This window comes from Jaculus jaculus, chromosome 1 (genome assembly GCF_020740685.1).
Source record: "Jaculus jaculus isolate mJacJac1 chromosome 1, mJacJac1.mat.Y.cur, whole genome shotgun sequence".
NCBI classification, from domain to species: Eukaryota; Metazoa; Chordata; class Mammalia; order Rodentia; family Dipodidae; genus Jaculus; species Jaculus jaculus.
Window position 1 is genome coordinate 11,482,353 of NC_059102.1, and position 20,275 is coordinate 11,502,627.

A 20,275-nucleotide genomic window follows, 5' to 3' on the forward strand; every position below is an offset into this window, starting at 1 on the left:
AGGAAGACGTAAATAGTCCCGGGGTTTCGGGCAGAACAAATGTGTAACAGAGAATGGATCCTACAACGGAAGCAAGGCTTGGGAAGACAATCGAGGGAGAACGAGGCAGCCTCAGACGGGCCGAAGGACACATGCTGCCCGTGGTGGGCCGGCTGCGGGATGAGGTGGTGGCATTGGAACGGGAGCAGGGCCTTGTGCTGGGCCCTGTGACGGTGGCAGGATCGTGTGTTAGTTACTGTCTTGTTGCCGTGCTGAAATCCCTGATCCGAAGCAACTTAAGGGATGAAGGGCCTATTCCAGCTTATTGTAGTTTTAGGTTACAATTCTATCATGGCAGAGAAGATGTGTCAGCAAGAGTGTGGGGCAGCTGATCGTACTTGTGAGGGTGCAGACAGGGATGAATGATGGTCCTGCTGGCCTGCTCTCTCCTTATCTGGTCCAAGACCTCCAGCCCATGGGATGATGCCCCCTCCTCCCGACCCTCCGCCATAGTCAAGATGGGTCTTACCACCTCCGTTACCCTAATCAAGCCACCGCTTGGCTAGAGGTTCATTTCCTGGGTGATTTGGGGTCCTGTCAAGTTGACAGTCAATATAAACCCTCACAGGTTATGGTATATGGAGCCACACACTGTGAAACATGGCCCCTCTGTTCCAGGCACACAGGAAGATGCCACACATGTCCAGGGGTGAGGCCAACCCAGCTTCTCCCTTCCTCTCAGCTCCGCCGTGGCAAGCAGCAGCGGCGAGGAAGTGCGGGACGCTGGGCTTGCCGCAGGGAGGGTCAGAGCTGTGGCGCTCTCAAAGCCTGGCTTCTCCCTCACACCAGAGCTCCCCCTTCCAGGCTTCTCTGCTGGGCAGCAGGCTCCCGTAGCTGCGTCCCACTCCCCAAAGTCATTAGACTACAAGTACCCACCTCATTGTCTGCATAGCATCCTCCTTCACATTTCCAAAGACCATGTAGGTGGCCCGGAGTGTAGACATGCCCTAAAATGTCCCTTTGTGCAATCCCTTCTTTGGGGAAAGGGGAAAGCTTGTGACTTACATCTAACCCAGAGATTAGGGCACAGGGGATGGGATGTTGCCACTCTTAGGATTACAGCACACTGTATGGACTGTTTGTAGATCCTGGGGTCCCCACTCATACAGCTACAAGAAGATGAACGTACCAACAACCTGAATGAAATTGGACATGAATTCTCCTTGGTCATATTTTTGGATGAAAACCTAGACAGTTCGCCACTAAAGAGTATCATGAAACCCTAACAAAGGACCCAGTGGAGCTATAGAAACCATAATAAGCACATGTGGCTTTAGGTCACAATGCCTGTGGGATGATGTTTGTGGTAGTTTTAATGTCCCCCAATAGTGTCAGGTGTGTTGATTAAAAGCTGGTCTCCAGCCGCCTGGCTGGAGGATGCGTCACTGGGGAGCGGATCTGATTCCCAGCCTAACAGTACGCAGGGTGTGGAGCTCTGCCTGCGTTCCCTGTTGTTTGGCTGCCAGATTTTTAGCTCTTGTTCGTGGTGCTGGTGGTGGTTTTTTCTGTCTGCGTGGATCTGTGAAAGGGGACCAGCTTCTTCCACCATGATGGAACTTCCCCTGGAGCTGTAAGCCCGAAACAAATCCCATTCCTCCCACAAACTGTGTCTGCATCAGAGGTTCACCCCAGCAGCGTGAAGCTGTCTCCCACAATGTTGTCCTATCATAGAAAATGAATGCGTTCTGCCCCACTGTTCCAAGTATCCATTCACAAAGGCGGGATGATTAAAAAAAAAAAATTGACTTTGTGCCTTGTGATCACCTGTGGCCTTCTTGCCTCTTGTTCTGGCTGAGCCATAGCTGCCAGGGACAGCTGTCAGGCGTGTGTCCTTGTAGCAGGCAGAACTCTACATCAGGAAACACTGGCGCTCCGGGTGAAGCCTGCTTCTGCATAAGTGACCCACCACACCCTGGAGTCTGGATTCAGGTGCTTTGCGGGCAAGGCTGGCAACGGGACTCACATCTATGTCGCCTTTTACCATCGTGTGGCACAAGCGTGGGCAAACGTTCTAATGGGAATCAGCACAATTAGCTAATGAGCACAAAAGCCGAACACTGGACTCCACTCTTTGATGCCGCTTTATTTCCTTTTACACAGATAGGTGGGGGAGTGGGATCCCATAGATTCCTCTGGAAAGTCAAGATACTGGGAAAAGGAATGTAAAACTCGCATGGATCGGGATGCCCGTGGTCCGGACTTTCAAGGCCTAAGACAGGAAAACAAGCGAAGCAAATGGACTTTCAGGATGAGCGCACTGCACCGGTGTGGACTGACTGAACTGGCCGCTCCCAGTCCCGACTGCTCTTCAGAACGGCCCTTGGAGAGGAGCACATCAACCTAGCATTCCAGGCATAATTCAAACATGATGGAGTGCATACATTTTAAGGGCATAGCCATCACCCTATTGAGGTGAAGTGTATCCCCAGCCCCAGAGGGGAGAGTCAGTCATCCCACCCCAGCCTCTCCCCTCCCCCGCCCTGCCTGCATTCCACAAAGGGAATGGGGAGGCTGGTTCCCAGCCTAGCATGCTTGACCCAGGCAGGCTTGTAGAGGCATAGAACCCAGGCCCCATCCTTGGAGCCTCGGGTGTCGCCACCAGGGAGGTCTCCTGCTTTCCAGCAGGGGTTTTTCAAGACCACAGGCGATGCTGAGGTGCCCTCCGAATCTGGGCCTGGGACCCCATGGTTGGTGGCACAGTCCCTTTCCCGGCATGGCACTTGCAGAGGCCCTGATCAAGACTTCCTCCCTAGGCTTTCTGGTGGGGGACTGTGGTGGTCACAAGCTGAACCAGGTATCGAGTCCACCTGGATGCTGGCCCCGCCCTGGAGTTGATGGGTTCCATTCTGCTGGGTGAGCCAGAGACAGTCAGATGGCCTGGGCTTGGGCTTATGCCTGGTCACCAGAGAAGGTGTTAGAAGCCCTTGCGCCCCACTAAGACTCCCTACTTCCATACACAAAGAACCGCTGATATTACAAGCCGGGTCTGCTGTGACCCTGGTGAGCAGCGTGATTACATTAGAGTTATCAGTGGTCAAAAAAGTATCTCATTCTAGGGCTGGAGAGATGGCTTAGCAGTGAAGCGCTTGCCTGTGAAGCCTAAGGACCCCGGTTTGAGGCTTGATTCCCCAGGACCCACGTTAGCCAGATGCACAAGGGGGCGCACACATCTGGAGTTCGTTTGCAGTGGCTGGAAGCCCTGGCGCGCCCATCCCCCCCCCCATCTGCCTCTTCCTGTCTCTGTCTGTAACTCTCAAATAAATAAATAAACAAAACAGAAAAATTATCTCATTCCAGAAGGGTTCTCTGCTATTCCTTAAGACACTGAGTACAATGTTTGTGTAGGTCACTGGTGACTTGAAGCCAAGGATCCCCAAAAAGAGGGGAGCGGGAGAGAGGGAAGAAAAAGGGCAGAAGAGAGAAAAGAGGGTGTGGTGGTTTGATTCAGGTGTCCCCCATAAACTTAGGTGTTGTGAATGCTAGCTCCCCAGCTGATGGAGATTTGGGAATTAACGCCTCCTGGAGGGAGTGTATTGTTGGGGGCGGGCTTATGGGCTTTATAGCCAGTTTCCCCATGCCAGTGTTTGGCACGCCCTCCTGTTGCTGTGGTCCACCTTATGTTGGCCAGGGGGTGATGTCCACCCTCTGCTCATGCCATTGTTTTCCCCTGCCATCGTGGAGCTTCCCCTCGAGCCTGTAAGCCAAAATAAATCTCTTTTTCCCAGAAGCTGCTCTTGGTTGGGTGATTTCTACCAGCAATGCGAACCGGACTGCAACAGAGGGGCGGGGAGGGGTTTAGTGGGTAAGGTGCTGGCCGTGCAAGCTGACAGCCTGAGTTTGCTTCCCCAGGGGTACACGAAGCTGGATGCAGGAGCAAGCGTCTCAAATCCCAGGCCTCTCTTGCAACATGGGAGGTGGGGACAGGAGAATCCCCGAAGCCTGGGGGCCAGCTAGCCTGCCATACGCAATGGTAAGCAGCAGGAGGCGTCAAATGAGGTGGGGACTGACAGCCAATGCTGCCCTTTGCCCTTCACCTGTGTGTCATAGCGTGCACTCACACTTACACACAGGAACCCTACTAAAATGGGGCTAGAGAGATGGCTTAGCAGTTCAGGTGCTTGCCTGCAACTAAAGACCCATGTTCAACTCCCCAGATCCCACATAAGCCAGACATGTGTGCAAGGTCACACATGTGCACGAGGTGGCGCACACATCTGGAGTTCAATTACAGTGCCTGGAGGCCCTGGTATGCCAATTCTCTCTCTCCTTTTTCTCTCTCACTCTCACTCCCCATCATAAAAAAAAAAAAAAGGCTGTCTGGCTGGGCATGGTAGTGCATGCCTTTAGTCCCAGCACTTGGGAGGCAGAGGTAGGAGGATTGCCATGAGTTCAAGGCCACCCTGAGACGACACAGTGAATTCCAGATCAGCCTGGGCTAAAGCGAGACCCTACCTTGAAAACAAAAAAGAAAGGCCAGTCTGTTGAGCTATTATCTTTGAGAGAGAGAGGACACAGATGGAGGACAAGACGAACACTCACGTGGCTTTTGCAGCTGGGCTTGGCCAACCCAAATTTCTGCATGATCTGGTTTGTCCTGAACTCCTGCCACTGGCCGTCCACCAGCGTCTGGGCTCTGACCTCGTACTTCACCAGGCGGTCTGTCCGCAGGCTGGTGGTGCTGTGCTCACACGCGTTGGAAGTGCACTCCAAGTCCGTGTGTTTTATTCTCTGCCGAGACAACGACCCATCCCGTGTGGCCCTGTGACCCGAATGACCAGGAATAGCAAGAGGGAACTCCTGACAAACAACCTTTCTGTTTCATGTATGTGGACAGACCGGCAAGAGGACATTCTCCAGATGGGGTCATTTCCTGAGGTTGCCACTAGAATCCACAGACATCCCTCACTATCCCACAAACTGCCGTCCAATCAAGCTTCCTTATCACTTGGCAAGAATTAAAACTCCAGCTGGGCATGGTGGCGCACGCCTTTAATCCCAGCACTCGGGAGGCAGAGGTAGGAGGATCACCATGAGCTCAAGGCCACCCTGAGACTACAGAGTTAATTCCAGGTCAGCCTGGACCAGAGTGAGACCCTACCTTGGAAAACAAAAAAATAAAATAAAAAAAGAATTAAAACTCCAAAGCAGTGTGTGTATGGGTGGTTTGACTGGTGGCTTGCCCCAGTCACCTCTTTTATCCAGCAAAACCTACTGGCTAGGGAGATGCCTGAGGAGCTGGTGCCCAAGAATGGAGGGCCAAGGAAGAGAAGGGACAAGGCAAATTAGGGTTTCAGGGCAAATTAGAACATAGCGGTAAAACTGAGACTAAAATTCAGATAGCATTTGTTCATTCATTCAGTCAGTCATTCACATTCCCCTGGACTCCAGGGACAGTGATTGAAGTGACAGTAAAGAGCTGAGCAAAACTTGGCTTCTCCCTGAGTTTAAAGAAGAGAGATTTCTTTCTTTAAAATATTCTATTTTTGGGCTGGAGAGATGGCTTAGCGGTTAAGTGCTTGCCTGTGAAGCCTAAGGACCCGATTCGAGGCTCGGTTCCCCAGGTCCCACGTTAGCCAGATGCACAAGGGGGCGCACGCGTCTGGAGTTCGTTTGCAGAGGCTGGAAGCCCTGGCGCACCCATTATCTCTCTCCCTCTATCTGTCTTTCTCTCTGTGTCTGTTGCTCTCAAATAAATAAATAAAAAATTTTTAAAAATCTATAAAAGTAGGCTCGTGATGGGCATTTAAAAAATATTCTATTTTTAAATATCTTTATTTATTTAAGAGAGAAAGAGGCAAATAGAAAGAATGGGCGTGCCAGGTTCTCTAGCCACTGCAAACGAACTTCAGAAGCATGCACCACCTTGTGCATATCTGGCTTATGTGGGTCCTGGGGAATTGAACCTGCATCCTTAGACTTCAGAGGCAAGTGCCTTAACTGCTAAGCCACCTGTCCAGCCCAAGAAGAGAGATTTCTAAGCAAACTGTGAAGGGGACACAGCAGTCCTTCTCCACCACCACCATCATCTCTAAAATGTAGTATTGGGCTGAGCTATAGCTCAGTGGTACTGTGCATTCTTAGCAGGCACAAGACCCTGGGTTCCATGCCCAGTACCAAAAAGCCAAACACATTCAGTGCTTTCTATGTCAGGTTCTATTCGCATCCCTTTGCATAAATTAACATATTTAACTCCCAACCACCCGGTGAGGTCAGCCCTGCTACTGTCTCCATCGCAAAGGTGGAAGGTTCTTAGAACTTGCCAAGTTCATGCTGTATACCAGGTGTGGTGGTTTGAGTCAGGCACCCCCCATAAACTTAAGTATTATGAATGCTAGTCTCTCCAGATGATGGCAATTGGAAATTAAAGCCTCCTGGAGGCGGGGTATTGTTGGGGGCAGGCTTATGGGTGTTATAGCCAGCTTTCCCTTGCTAGTGCTTGGCACACTCTCATGTTCCTGTTGTCCACTTTATGATGGCCAGGGGGTGATGTCCACCCTCTGCTCATGCCATTGTTTTCCCTTGCCATCATGGAGCATCCCCTCGAGCCTTTTTTCTTTCTCCGAAAAGCTGCTCTTGGTCAGGTGATTTCATCCAGCAATGCAAACCTGACTGCAACACCATGTTCATGAATGTCTGACTGAAACTCTTCTCTTACAAGGCTTCTCTAGTCCAGCAAGAGTACTGAGAAGTCACCTTCTCGCCTTCCCCAGGTGTCCCACGCGTCCCCTCTCCCATAGCAGCCCCTGCCTGTTCCCTCCAGGGAAGAATGCGTGTCGGCCAAGCATCGCTGTCATGTATTAACTGAAACTAAGTTGACTCGCAGGGCGGAAGATGGGGCCTGAGCCCTAGCTTTACCAGCCGAAGCCATACGAACATGGACCTGAAGTCACCCGATGCCGAGAGTCGTGGACAATCCTTCACATACCTGCTGTGAACAGCACTTCATGAGGGGCCCCGTTTGAGTAACTAATTAATGACTCATCAGTTACTGTCAATTCCATATGAACTGACTGATCCCAGATGACTGCTGGAAAGATGTTTCTGGGTTGTGTCCATCCTCCTCACCTGCATGAAGAAACTGTACGTGGTAGCATCGAGTTTGAGTCCCTTCATCTCAAAAAAGTATCCATATATAGCAATTTTTTCTGAATAACTGTTGTATTCCTATATCCAGAAAAGGAAGCAACAAGGAGGAATAAATACAATCAGTATTCGAAGGCAAGTGGACAGCACAAAACGGAATCAAGTGACAATAAAACTGACTTCTTGTTTTTGTTTTTTTAAACGTCAGGTCTCCCTCTAGCCCAGGCTGACCTGAAATTCAGTATGTAGTTTTGAACTACACAGCTGACTTCAGACCCACAGAGCTCCTCCCACATCTGAGCCAATTTGTTTGACAAGTGATTGTAACAATACTGGCTGTCCTATGAGACATGCCACAGCGCCACAATTGTGGCACTTGATAGAAGTCCTGGCCCCTGAAATCTGCTTCCTGTCTGCCCACTTCCAAAGGGCTAAGCCAGAGGGTCTCTCAGATGATGGGCTCAGAGTCTCAAGTCCTTAAAACATGATTTGATTTTTTGTTGTTGTTGTTGTTTTGGTTGTTTTGAGCTAGGGTCTCGCTCTAGCCCAGGCTGACCTGGAATTCACTATGGAGTCTCAGGGTGGCCTCAAACTCACGGCGATCCTCCTACCTCTGCCTCCCGAGTGCTGGGATTAAAGGCGTGCGCCACCATGCCCAGCTCCATGAATTCTTTTGAGATCATTGCTAAGTTGCCTTTAGAGAAGATGGAGGACTGCATGGTTTTATTATTATTTTTTGTTTGTTTTTGTTGTTTTGAAAATTCTGTCTATCACAGCAGACCCCAGGCAGAGCACCGCTGCCGTCCTCCCCACCTTCCTGAGCCAGAGCGCAGAGACGCCGTGTGGGGAGCTCCTGAGCCCACTGCTGTTTGCTCCTGGGGGACCCACCAAAACAGGTGGCCAGGCCGGGTGTGGGGACACACGCCTTTAATCCCAGCACTCATAAGCGGATCAGTGTATGTTCGAAGCCGGCCTGGGACCACATAGTGAATTCCAGGTCAGCCTGGGCTAGAGCGAGACCCTACCTCGAAAAAGCCAAAAACGAACCAAACAAGCAAAAACAGCTGAACAGACTTAGAAGGCCCTTGCAACCTTCAACTGGTACTTGGAGTGAGGCTTGCTGAGCCTTAGGTAACTGTCATTGTTCGAGTTGGGGGAAAAGATTAACTCACCATTTTCTTAGACCTCTCCTGGGTTGGGAATGGAAACTATCTAATCCAGGGAAAACTCCTATGTCCTAGACAAACCAGGACAGTTGGTTGCCCTAGTGGGAAAATTTGGGGCACACATCAGGTTGCTGTGTGGCCTGTTGGAGGCCCCTGTCTTAGGAACTTTATTTCCTAGAAGCTTGCTGGTCCTCCTCCCAGAGGTCACATGATCACAGGAGACCCTACAAAGGTCTGTTACCAAGCACAGCAGGGACTGCCCTTATCCTTGTTGGGGTCCAGTGGCCAGTACCTGTCTAAACAGCAGCCCAAACCTCATAGCCTGGGTGGACAGATCTGTCATGTGGAGCATGTTGCCCCCGCTCTCCAGCTGGAAGGGAAATGAACACAGCTTACCAGCAGCCTAGGGCACAGACAGGAGCCCTCTCACCATCTTCACACCCATTCTCGGATCCCCAGACCAGGAGGCAGGTCTGTTTTCATATATTTATTGAAACCTACTATGTGCCAGATACTGTCCTTGGTGCTTTAAGAGGATGCGGAGAGAAGAGAAAGAGAAACGTCTGAGCAGTATAACTAGGGAAATAAAATGTGTACCTAACTAGCCCCATCATGAGGTCAAAAGTGACCATGGTCACAGAAAGAATCAAGAACAAGCAAGGCTAGGGTCTGGAGGGATGGCTTAGTGGTTAAGGCATTTGTCTGCAAAACCAAAGGATCCCGGTTGGACTCTCCAGGACCCACGTAAGCCAGATGCACAAGGGGGCACATGCATCTGGAGTTATTTTTGCAGTGGCTGGAGGCCCTGGCGTGCCCATTCACCACCCCTCCCCAAATAAATAAATAAAATATATTTAAAAAGAGCAAGCCAGGCTCCTGTTGTATGATAATAACTCCACGGTGGGGTTTAGGGAGGGAGGGATCTCAGGAGTGTGATGTTGGCAGCAAAGGGGGAAAGCAGACTTGACCAGAGGGTCAGAGGTCAGAGGGTAGGAAGAGGGAGATGCGGACTTCCTGAGGGTGCCAGTTCCTTTGGCTGCTGTATCAGAGCATAGCTCAGAGTTCTGTCTCAGAGAAGTGCCCTTCCGTGGAGTCGTGAGCCCATGCAGGGAGCAGGGCCTGGGGGTGCTGGCTCGCTCATCACAATCAGTACTTGTGAGGCTGGTTGAATTTTAACTCATGACTCATATGTCGTCAGAACTCAAACACTGCCCTGCTTTATTGCTGAAAACACACAATTGGAAACACGTCAGAAGTATGGCAGTTTGCATGGACAATGCACAAAGGGCACCTGTGGAAATCTATTCATATTTCCTCATAATAGAAGACATGCCTAACTTACAGTGAGGAGCCATTGTTCCCTTTTCAGCTAACAAAAATGATTTGAAATTAAAGTGCTTTACATTGCCAAGTGTGTAAAGGGAGGCAGCTTATTTCTTTCTGGGGGCAAAGTAGTTGAGTCCCCAACATTTATTAATATTTGACAAGAGCAAAACTGTATACCCTTTCCAGTGTCATCATTTCTACTGTTGAGAATTTCCTGCAAGAAAATAATTCAAGCCACAGCAAAATAAATTGTTAGGTAAAAACACATTCCCTACACTGTCACTTGTGATGGGACACAGTTGGAGACTCCCTGTGTTTTCTACAAGGAATAACAAAGTGGCATTTGCTATCCTCTTGGAGAGTTTGGCAGCCATTGAAAATGGCGCTAGGAACTGATTACATTATATATTCTTAAATAACTGACAGGTAACAGATCCAATGCGATGTTAACTATGGTTGTCTTGGGTGATGGTCTAAAGGCACTTATTCTTTCTCTCTCTTTCTCTCTTTGTGTAGTTTGAACATTTTCAATAATAGGCACACGTTCCATTTGTATCCTGGTTTGAAGGAGTGTGACTAGAACGCCCCCCACCCTGTCAAATCTCCAGGCTAGCATGGCAAACACCCACGGCATCTGGGTGCCCGGCTGGGCCTCCCACTTTCTTCCTTCCAGGCCAGCTCCCTGCTTTCTTTGGAAGAGGATCCAGATATGTCCCGACCTCAGAGGCCCACAGGTTTCACATATGGAACAAATCTCCACAAAAGGCAAAGCCAGAGAGGAAGTAAATTTTGCTAATTGCTTCCTTGCACAGCCAACTCACTATGTGGTAGTGGCTGGCTGTCACTCGGATCAGCCAGGACTCAGGGAAGAAGTTAATGTGCCTCAGCTCTTCCAGTTCCTTGCCTAGGGGAAGCAAAAGGAGAAAGGCTTACAGGCTTTTTCATAACACAACCTCAGAAGTCTGATGCACAGAAAGGAGATAGGGAGATATCAGGCACTTATTGACAGAGAAGCGCTGGTCTCTTATGTGTGACTATATACAAAGTCCATTTCTCTTTTTAAAATATTTTACTTATTTGCAAGGAGAGAGAGAGAGAGAAAATGAGAGCACCAGGGCTTCTAGCCACTGCAAAGGAACTCCAGACGAATGTGCCACTTTGTGCACCTGGGGTTACGGGAGGACTGGGAGATTGCACTGGGTCATTAGGCTTTGTAGGCAAGCGCCTTAACTGCTGAGCCATCTCTCCAGCCCAGAGTCCATTTTTTTATTACTCCAAATTTATTCTTTCAAAAATGCATATATGTAAAGAAAATTTCAAAGGAATGAATAGATCCACTCCAAACTGGAGGGGAGGGCAATGTCAACCTCAATAGGAAATATTCTGTGCTATATTATTGATGTTTCAAATTTAAGTTGCATTATTTATAAAAGAAATATATTCCTAGCAATTCTGCAAGAAGGTATTGCTGTCAAGGCACCTGGGGAACCCTGTTAAAGGAAGGTAGCATCGAGATCGCTCAAAGGCCAGCTTTGATCCATCATCTACCGCACTGCCAAGGTATCTCCATCCTCATCGTGTTACAAAAAATATTACAAAAAAGGGCCACAGAGATGGCTCTGCAGTTAAAGACACTTGCTTGCAAAGCCTGATGGCTGGAGTTGATTCCCCGGTACCCATGTAAACCTAGATGCACAAAGTAGCACATGTGTCTGGAGTTTGTTTGCAGTGGCAGAAGGTCCTGACAAGCCCATATTCACTCTTTCTCTTTCTCTTTCTCTGTATCTGCCACTTTCCATCTTTCTTTCTCTGTCTCTCAAATCAATCAATAAAAATATTTTTAAAACATTACAAAGGAAAAAAGAAGCAGATTTGTAGACTATACATGGATCCAGTTAAAACTTGACTTTTTCACTACTTCCCCCAACACACACTCTTCCTTCCTGGGTCCCATACGCTACACATAACTTACAGCTTCCCCTCAACCAAGTGTTCTAGCCTGCTGATTGGAACACTGATGGCCAAGCAGGGTTTGAAACGATTATTATCAGTGTTGGAATATCTGGTTGCAACTTGGGCAGAACTACTCAATTCTACCAGGCATTTCTGAGCTTTCCTGATACATTTAATTCAGAGGGCTCAAATGGCTTGAAACAGTTTATCAAAGGCCCTTTCAGATGCAGCTGTCTCTCTGGGTGGCCTCCTGGACTGCTCAGAACATCCATTCCAGTATTTTCCTCCCCTTTCCCTGTAGCAGTTGCCTTTTCTGTGTCCAAAGGCCGAGGTCAAGGAGCCATAAGCTTGGGCACAGACCCAGAGATTTTGGGTCAATCAAAACAATTTGTCTCTCACATGTATTCAAGTGGAAACTTGTCCCTGATGGGTGCAGTGATAGAAATATCACATTAGCTTGTAGGAAATGGTTCTGATAAATGCCATAAAGGGGACGGAAGGCATCATGCCCAAGTCTGTGGAGCCCACCAGTCTGGCCAGCAAGGAGTCCAACAAGCTGTGGACGCCTCTCCTGGGCTTGTGTTTCGTTTCACACGTGTTCCAGTAAGACTTAATGTTGGGGCTCTGCGTGCCCAGAGGGGCCGGGACACAGAAGTTGTGATCATTGTGGTTAGCCTGCACATGGACACCAAGGAGAGGTTGCAAGTTCTCAGCTCTCAGAACAGCGGGAAGGGAGGAGCCAGGCTGAACTACAGGTTGCAAGACAGACAGACAGCATCGTGAGCAGAAGTCATTGTGGTTTATGCAAAGAAATGAGGTCTGGCTGATGAAATAGAACTGGCTGCAGAGCAAACTGGACCTCCTTCTGCTGAGGGTAACTTGGGAACTTGAATTGCTGGCACAAATGGTTTAGTGGATCCAGTTTCTACTTACAGTGTCCAATAGTGACTAAGAAGTGAGCCCTATGTGGAGGCAGGTCATGCGTGCCTGTAATCCCAGCGCTCAGGAGGTTGAGGCAGAAGGCTCACCTTGAATGTGATCCTGGGCTACATAGCTAGATCATGTCTCAAACACATAGAAAGATGGAAAAGGAGGAGGAGAGGGAAGAAAGGAAGAGAATGAAAGACAGAAGGAAAGAAGGAAGAAATGGAAAGAGAAAGACACCCCTTTGCAGCTACGTATTGTTTATAATCGGTGACACACTTTGAAAGCAACAATGCCATATCTCAGCTCATTCCTTTAACAATGAGTGCTGGGGCCTTGTGGGGGGGTGGCTGGAGGGCAAGGTGGGTCCCCAACATGTTCCCAAGCATAAGTCATGCGGGCACTTACCACTGGTGATGCCATGCAGCCGCAAGCGGAGGAAGAGCGGCATCCAGCTCTGCCCTTCTTCCCGCTCCAGAAAGCAGCACTTCTTGCTAAAGCTTAGTGGAGACACAAAGAGGAACAGAAAGCGTTCAGCAAACTCCTTCCCAGAATGAGCCAGGACTCCCACATGCCATGACGTAGAGGTTGGTGGTTTCCCCCGCAGGGCTAGATGGGGGCTGCGTCACTCTGGGTAGGGCAGGTGTGTGGAAGCAGGGGCAGCTTGGATAAGGTTTGTGCAGTTGAACCCCAGAGACTGTAGTGAGATGCATGGCTACATTTTTATCTGCGTCTGCCTCTGAGCCTTGCACACAGAAAGTGTCCAGCATGTACATATTGAGCGACTAACAAGAATATATTCTATTGGGCTGAAGAGATGGCTTAGCGGTTAAGTGCTTGCCTGTGAAGCCTGAGTACCCCGGTTCGAGGCTCGACTCCCCAGAATCCACATTAGCTAGATGCACAAGCGGGCGCACACGTCTGGAGTTCGTTTGCAGTGACTGGAGGCCCTGGAGCAACAATTCTCTCTATATATCTGCCTCTTTCTCTTTCTGTCTGTCACTTTCAAGTAAATAAATAAAAATCAACAAAAAAAATTAAAAAAGAAAAGAAAAAAAGTTTTAAAAAAATAATAAGGATTTCAATCCAATGTCTCCTTTGAGTGTCACAAACTTCCTATGGAACCCACAAGTAAATACCATCAGCTTGACTTCACGGAATGAAAGCAGAGCCTCGGGCATATAGAGTGGGTCAGTGAGTAAAGTGCTGACCGTGCAAGCATGTGGACTGGAGTTCAGACCCTCAGGACTCGTAAAATTCCAGGCATGGTGGCATGTGCCTGTAATCCCAGCACTGAAGAGGTAGAGCTAAGGCAGATCCCTTGATGGCTTGATGGCTAGCTAGTCTATCAAGTCAGTGGGCTCCAGGTTTAGCAAGAGACCCTGCCTCAAAAATAATGTGGATTGACATAAAGGGAAGAGAAAGGAAGGGAGGAGGATACTTAATAGGTTGATATTGTATATATGTAATTACAATGATTGTAATGGGGAGGTAATATGATGGAGAATGGAATTTCAAATGGGAAAGTGAGGGGGTGGGGAGGGAGGGAATTACCATGGGATATATTTTATAATCATGGAAAATGTTAATAAAAATTAAAAAATAAAAATAAAATAAAATAAAGAAAATTAAAAAAATAATAATGTGGATGGCTAGACAGATTGCTTAGTCATTAAGGTGCTTGTCTGTGAAGCCTAAGGACTGAAGTTTCATTCCCCAGGACCCACAGAAGCCAGATGCACAAGGAGAATGCATCTGGAGTTCATTTGCAGAGGCTAGAGGCCCCGGCGCATCCATTCTCTCTCTGTCTGCACACCCCATCAAATTAATAAATTAAATATTTCAAAACATAAATTGGAGAGTGACTAAGGAGGACATCTGACATTGACCTCTGGCCTCCACACATCTGAGTACATGTGGTCATGTCTACCCACTCACACATGTGCCCATAACCAGACATTCACAAACACAGGCACAGTACTCTCTCACACACATGGGATAAAAAGAAGTTGGCCCTGAACCTGACTTCGTACACAGATGTTCCCTTTGTAGTGGTGTCCAAGTCAAGCACTCCTAAAGTGTTTCCCGGTAGAGTGAGGCAGGAAAGGCACACACAGCTTCGGGTTCCTAGTCTCACCATCTGCTCCGCCACAGCCAGCGTCAGTGCTAAACACCAGTTAGTTGCCACAGAGGCCGGAGGTCAGGCTTGGCTGGAGAAAATCAGATTCCCTTGGGAAAGGCATGCAGCCACACACACATCTACCACCCTTGCTTGGAAATAATTCACTTTATAAAATGGTCATTTTTCAACCAGGCATGGTAGCGCACGCCTTTAATCCCAGCACTCGGGAGGCAGAGGTAGGAGGATCACCGTGAGTTCAAGGCCACCCTGAGACCACATAATGAATTCCAGGTCAGCCTGAGTAGAGTAAGACCCTACCTCAAAAACACAAAATAAATAAATAAATATAAAATAAATAAAACAGTCATTTTTCACAAATAAGGACAGTGGGGGAATAATTTTTACAAATCCCTTTGGAAATGCAGTCACTCCCTTGAAACAGATCCCATGGAGCTGACCAGGGACACTTTTAGAATCTTTCGCCGTGAAGCGAGAGTCCAAATCACGCTCTGTCCCCAGCTGAACCAGATGCACAGCTGGCCCCATGTCCTGCCAACCTGCCCAGAGCCTTTGGTCTTTGGGAGACCTGGGAACTCCTGGGATCTCTAGCTCTTCTTCAGGTCAGAGGTCCCATCACATGAGCGTAGGGGTGCCCTGGAGCTGTGAGAAGGGGCCTGAAGGACAAATGCATTCTCATCCGATTTGATAGTACTTACGAGACCCTATCATGTGCTTGTGTCTGGGGGCGGCTATTGAGGCATAAATAAAAGAAGGTTGGGCTGGGGAGATGGCTCAGAATGGTGGGTGATTGCCTCACAAACACGAGGACCTGAATGCAATCCCTGAGAACTCATGGAAAAAAAAAAAAAAAAAAAAAGCCAGGCATGGAGGCATAAGCATGAAATTCCAGAACAGGAGAGGAGAAGACAGGCCGGGAACCTGAGCCTCGCTGGCCAACCAGCCTAGTCTACTTGATTGGCTCCAGGCTGAAGAGAGACCCTGTCTCAAAATAGTGGATGAGGGTCTGGAGAGACGGCTTAGCGGCTAAGGCACTTGCGCGTAAAGCCTAAGGATCCGTGTTCGACACTCCAGGTCCCACGTAAACCAGACCCACGTGATACCAACATGCAAGGTGGTACATGCACACAAGGTGGCACAAGTGTCTGGAGTTCAACTACAGTGGCTGAGGTCCTGGCGTGCCGATTCTCTCTCTTTCTGTCTTTCTGTATCTCTCGCTCTCTCACATAAAAAAAAAGAAAAAGACCAGTCTGTTGGGCTTGCCTCAAAATAAAAATAGCTTTCTTGTAAAGCCTGGTGCTATGGGTTTGATTCCCCAGTACCCAAGTAAAGCCAGATGTACAAAGAGGCACATGCGTCTGGAGTTCGCGTACACTGCCAAGAGGCCCTGGCATGCCATTCTGTCTCTCTCTCTTTCTTTCTCTATTTCTCTCTCTCAAATAAATAGAAAATAGGTTGCTGTGAGTTTGAGGCCAGCCTGAGACTACAAAGTGAATTCCAGGTCAGCCTGGGCTGCAGCCAGACCCTACCTTGAAAAACCAATAATAAATAAATGAATAAAAAGAATAGTGGATGATATTCCTGAGGAATGACACCTGAGGTTGTCCTCAGGCCTCCACATGCATGAACGTATATGTGCACACACACTCCCAAACACATGTACCTGCAGCACACGTACAAACATGCACACACACACACCCCGAAGGCTAATACTGTCAGGCTTCTGATCCTGGAGTCCATCCTCCACCACCCAGGGTGAGTGGAGCTGAGGCTAGTGTGGGGCGTGTCTTCATGGGACAGACGACACTGCCTTTTGTCCCTTCTACCTCGTGAACTGGGTGCCAAGTCCTTGTCTGCCTCATTCGCCATTCAGCAGAGGACGAAGTCCAGAGGAATCACGGTGGGCAACAGGTGCCAAGGAGGGAGAAACCAAGTGGGTGCAGCTTTCCCTGGCTTCCTTGCATTCTCTGGGGAATGAACCTATGGCCAGGGATTCCCCAACCTGGGCTGCCCCCAGCAGCCATCCCTGGTTGGGGTGTTCTCAGAGTAGGGGAGGGCCAGGCTTCCTACTGTAACCCAGAAGCCACAGGCATTTGCTGCACTGTTTGGAGTGAGAGAAGGCTGTTGGGAGAGACCCAGGGCCCGAGTCTCCCTTTCACAGGTACTTGGATCCAAGTGGCAACCAGCCAGGCTCTGTCTAGACAGCCTTCTGCTGCCAGGGGGAGTTTGGAAGAGCTTTCCTGAGACAGGTAGTTGAGTTCACGACCCTGTGGGGAAGTGTCGAGGAAGCCCACGGCGATAGTTGGCCAGGGGAGATCGCAGATCGGTTCATCAGCCTCCCGCGCTGGGGTCCTGGAGTCAAGTCGCTCACTCAGTCATGTGCCTGAGGTTCTCTTAGCTTGACTCCCCCTCTCTGTTTAGTGGGGACAATCGCCACCTGTGCTTCCTTGGGTAGATGGGGGCGCTGAGGCAACTCCTGGGGAAATACTTAGCACGTTGCTGGAACCCAGCAAGTTCTCTGGATCTCATAAGTACCCCATTGTTCTTCTGACCTCAAAGTGACCCAGACTCGGGCTGGTCAAGGGCACGAGGTTGTTCCTGGTGGTTCCCACCATCATTGCTGCTCTATAATCATTCAGGCCACGACCCATCTATGCCCAGCCTCTCATTTTCTAAACTCTCCAAGGACCTGGGGAGGTGTGGCCCACGCTCTGGAAGCAGCCAGTATCTCTGTTCTCCTAATGAGGACCAAGGTCCACTGTCTGTGACACTTCCCAGGCCAGCACGTTTCTACTTCGCCCGATGCCTGTTGCTGGCCAGGTGACAGAGGAGTGGACGTATTTGCCACTCTTTCCTGACAGGGACGGCGCTCGTCCGGTGTTGTAAGAAGGGGAGCAATGGGCTGCGGAGTCTGGGGACTTCTGTGCCTGGCTGTCTTGGGGGAATTGAAACCTGCACAGTTTCTCAGGCACTGAGTTCTGTCAGTGTAAAGACAGCCTTTTGGTTTTGCACTTATTTTTTGGGGGGGGGGGACAACTTCCTAAAATTCCTCAGCCAACACTCAGGGCGTGACCCCTTTTGAGAAGGCAGGTCACAGTTCCTTGATAGTGAAACGCACATACGGGTTGCCTCTGGTTCATGCTCTCAAAGCAAGCTCCCCACAAACCTCAAACACAGTGCTGAGGCAAGTCTCCCTCTGAGGTCACAGTGTGTAATTTTAGGGACAGTTTCAGCCACAGGTCTCTCACTTCCTCCTTCCTGTCACCTGCAGGAGTCATGACTCTTCCTGCCAAGGATGACCCTCAGCTCTGGTGATGCCGGCATTTCAAATCTGAGACAAGAAAGGACAAGCTTGGGCATTCTGACATGCGTTGTAACACGAATGAACCTGAAAGACTTTGTCTGACATGTGTTGTATGACAAACAAACCTTAAAGATGTTGTGTCCACTTAGAGCAGCAATGTACTTGGGCATTTTGATGTGTTAGGTATATCATGGATATACCTTAAAGATGTTGACTGACAGAGGAATGTTCAGCACTGAAACATCTCTATCACATCTTCCAAGGCTCAGGGTCCATTACAATGCACTCTTCCAGACACAAAATGGCCTGGATACCCATGACCTCACAGTGCCTACAAAGACCCTCATAATAGGAGGAAAGGATGATGACATCAAAATAAAAGAGAGACTTGGGCTGGAGAGATGGTGTAGCAGTTAAGGCATTTGCCTGCAAAGCCAAAGGACCTCTGTTCGATTCCTCAGGACCCATGTAAGCCAGCTGCACAAGGTGACACATGTATCTGGAGTTCCTTTGCAGTGGCTGGAGGACCTGGCATGTCCATTCTCTCCTTTTCTCTCTCTCTCTCCCTCTCTCTTTCTCCCTCTTTCCCCCTCTCGCTCTCTCAAATAAATAAATAAACAATTTTTAAGAGAGAGACTAATTGAGAGGGAGAGGGGATTTAATGGAGAGTGGAGTTGCAAAGAGGAAAGTGAGGAAGGGAAGGAGTGAATTATCATGGTTTATTGTCTATAATATTATTAAAGTTGTCAATAAAAAAGATATATGACATGTGTTATATCACCGGTGAACCTTAAAGATACTGTGCCTGCATTTATACAGTGGAGTTCTACTCAGTGGTGAAGAAAAATGAAGTTAAGAAATTTGCAGACAAATGGATGGATCTGGAAAGGATTATACTAAGTGAGGTAACCCAGGCTCAGAAAGCCAAGCGCCACATGTTCTCCCTTATATGTGGATCCTAGCTACAGATGATTGGGCTTCTGCGTGAGAAGGAAAATACTTAGTAGCAGAGGCCAGTAAGTTAAAAAGGAGATGTAAAGAGAAGAGAAAGGAAGGGAGGAGGGTACTTAATAGGTTGTTATTGTATATATGTACGTAGAATGATTGAGATGGGGGGTAATATGATGGAGAATGGAATTTCAAAGGGGAAAGTGTGTGGGGGGTATTACCATGGGATGTTTTTTATAACCATGGAAAATGTTAATAAAAATTAAATAAATAAATAAATAAATATTTAAAAAAGATACTGTGCCTGGTCATAGGAATTGTGTTCTTTATTGCAGGGACAAAAACCTCTAGCAGGACCCACGTAAGCCATATACACATGGTGGCACACGCATCTGGAGTTCATTTGCAGTGGCTAGGGGCCCCGGCATGCCCATTCTCCCTCTGTCTCTCTCTGTCTCAAATAAATAAATAAAAATAACTCAGAAGAAAAAGAGTTAAAAACTAAGCTTGGAGATGTTCCCAAACATCGGGCTAGCTTGAGAAACCTCCCGTCTGTTTCCAGACACACAGAAATGTTCAATAAACATTGGGTGAATGAGAGACTTAAAAAAGACCGGTGAAGGAAAGAAAATAAAGTAAAAAAAAAAAAAAAAAAAAAAAAAAAAGGTTCAGATGGGGCTGGAGAAATGGCTCAGTGGATAAGAGCATTTGCCGTGCCAGGATGAGGGCATCAGAGTGTGTGAGTTCCCTCTCTAGTGACCTTGTGAAAAGCTGGGCATGGCTACGCATGCCTCCAGCCCCAGTCCTGTAGGAGAGGAGAGTGGAGAATTGCTGGAGAAGAGGGAGGCCCGAGAGGAAAGAGGAGGTGAGCGGGGCAGGGTCCAGCTGTGGGAACACCTGCACTGCCCCATGAAAAGACCCTATTATTGCTTACCTGGGCCAGTGAGACACCCAACAAGGAAAACAAACTACAGGCTTGGGACAATGCAAGGTGGGTGGAGGTGGAAAGGTCTGGGGTCAAATGCAAGTTGGTGCAGATTAGCAGGAAGCTCTGAGGGTAAGCAATGCCCGTGTGTTTTATACGCTGGAAAGAGGCCAGAGCACCAGCTTAGTAGCCCACTCTTCACGGAGGGACCAGCAGCTCTTCAACCCCCTCCTTCCTGCGTGTTTCACCATACCCAGTGCTAGATCAGTCCCTATCTCCCTGTGCTAAGATGTTTCTAGGATGAGAGCTGACTTGTAGCCAAGCAGCAATTTCTCCTGTTGGGCATGACTCATTGGAAAGAGTGTCTATGAGCTATTAAAAGAAGGGGAGGAGGAGCAAAAACATTTGGGTTCAAAGCAAATTATATAGAAACCCACCAAGGCACATGTACTTCTGACACTGAGTAA

The 20,275-nt window shown here is 48.6% G+C and overlaps 1 protein-coding gene across 1 annotated transcript in view; it reads right to left on the bottom strand.

Moving 5' to 3' along the window:
- Positions 1-2,179: 2,179 nt before the first annotated feature.
- The window catches only part of Btbd16 (BTB domain containing 16), a 51,251-nt gene continuing 33,155 nt past the window's right edge, over positions 2,180-20,275 (bottom strand). The window contains exons 11-16 of the mRNA XM_045141768.1: positions 12,900-12,991; positions 10,436-10,518; positions 8,581-8,658; positions 7,105-7,203; positions 4,579-4,767; positions 2,180-2,248 (exon numbers count right to left, since the gene is read on the bottom strand). Of these exons, the coding sequence (XP_044997703.1) occupies positions 2,180-2,248; positions 4,579-4,767; positions 7,105-7,203; positions 8,581-8,658; positions 10,436-10,518; positions 12,900-12,991 (610 nt within the window). The remainder of the gene's footprint in view (positions 2,249-4,578; positions 4,768-7,104; positions 7,204-8,580; positions 8,659-10,435; positions 10,519-12,899; positions 12,992-20,275) is intronic.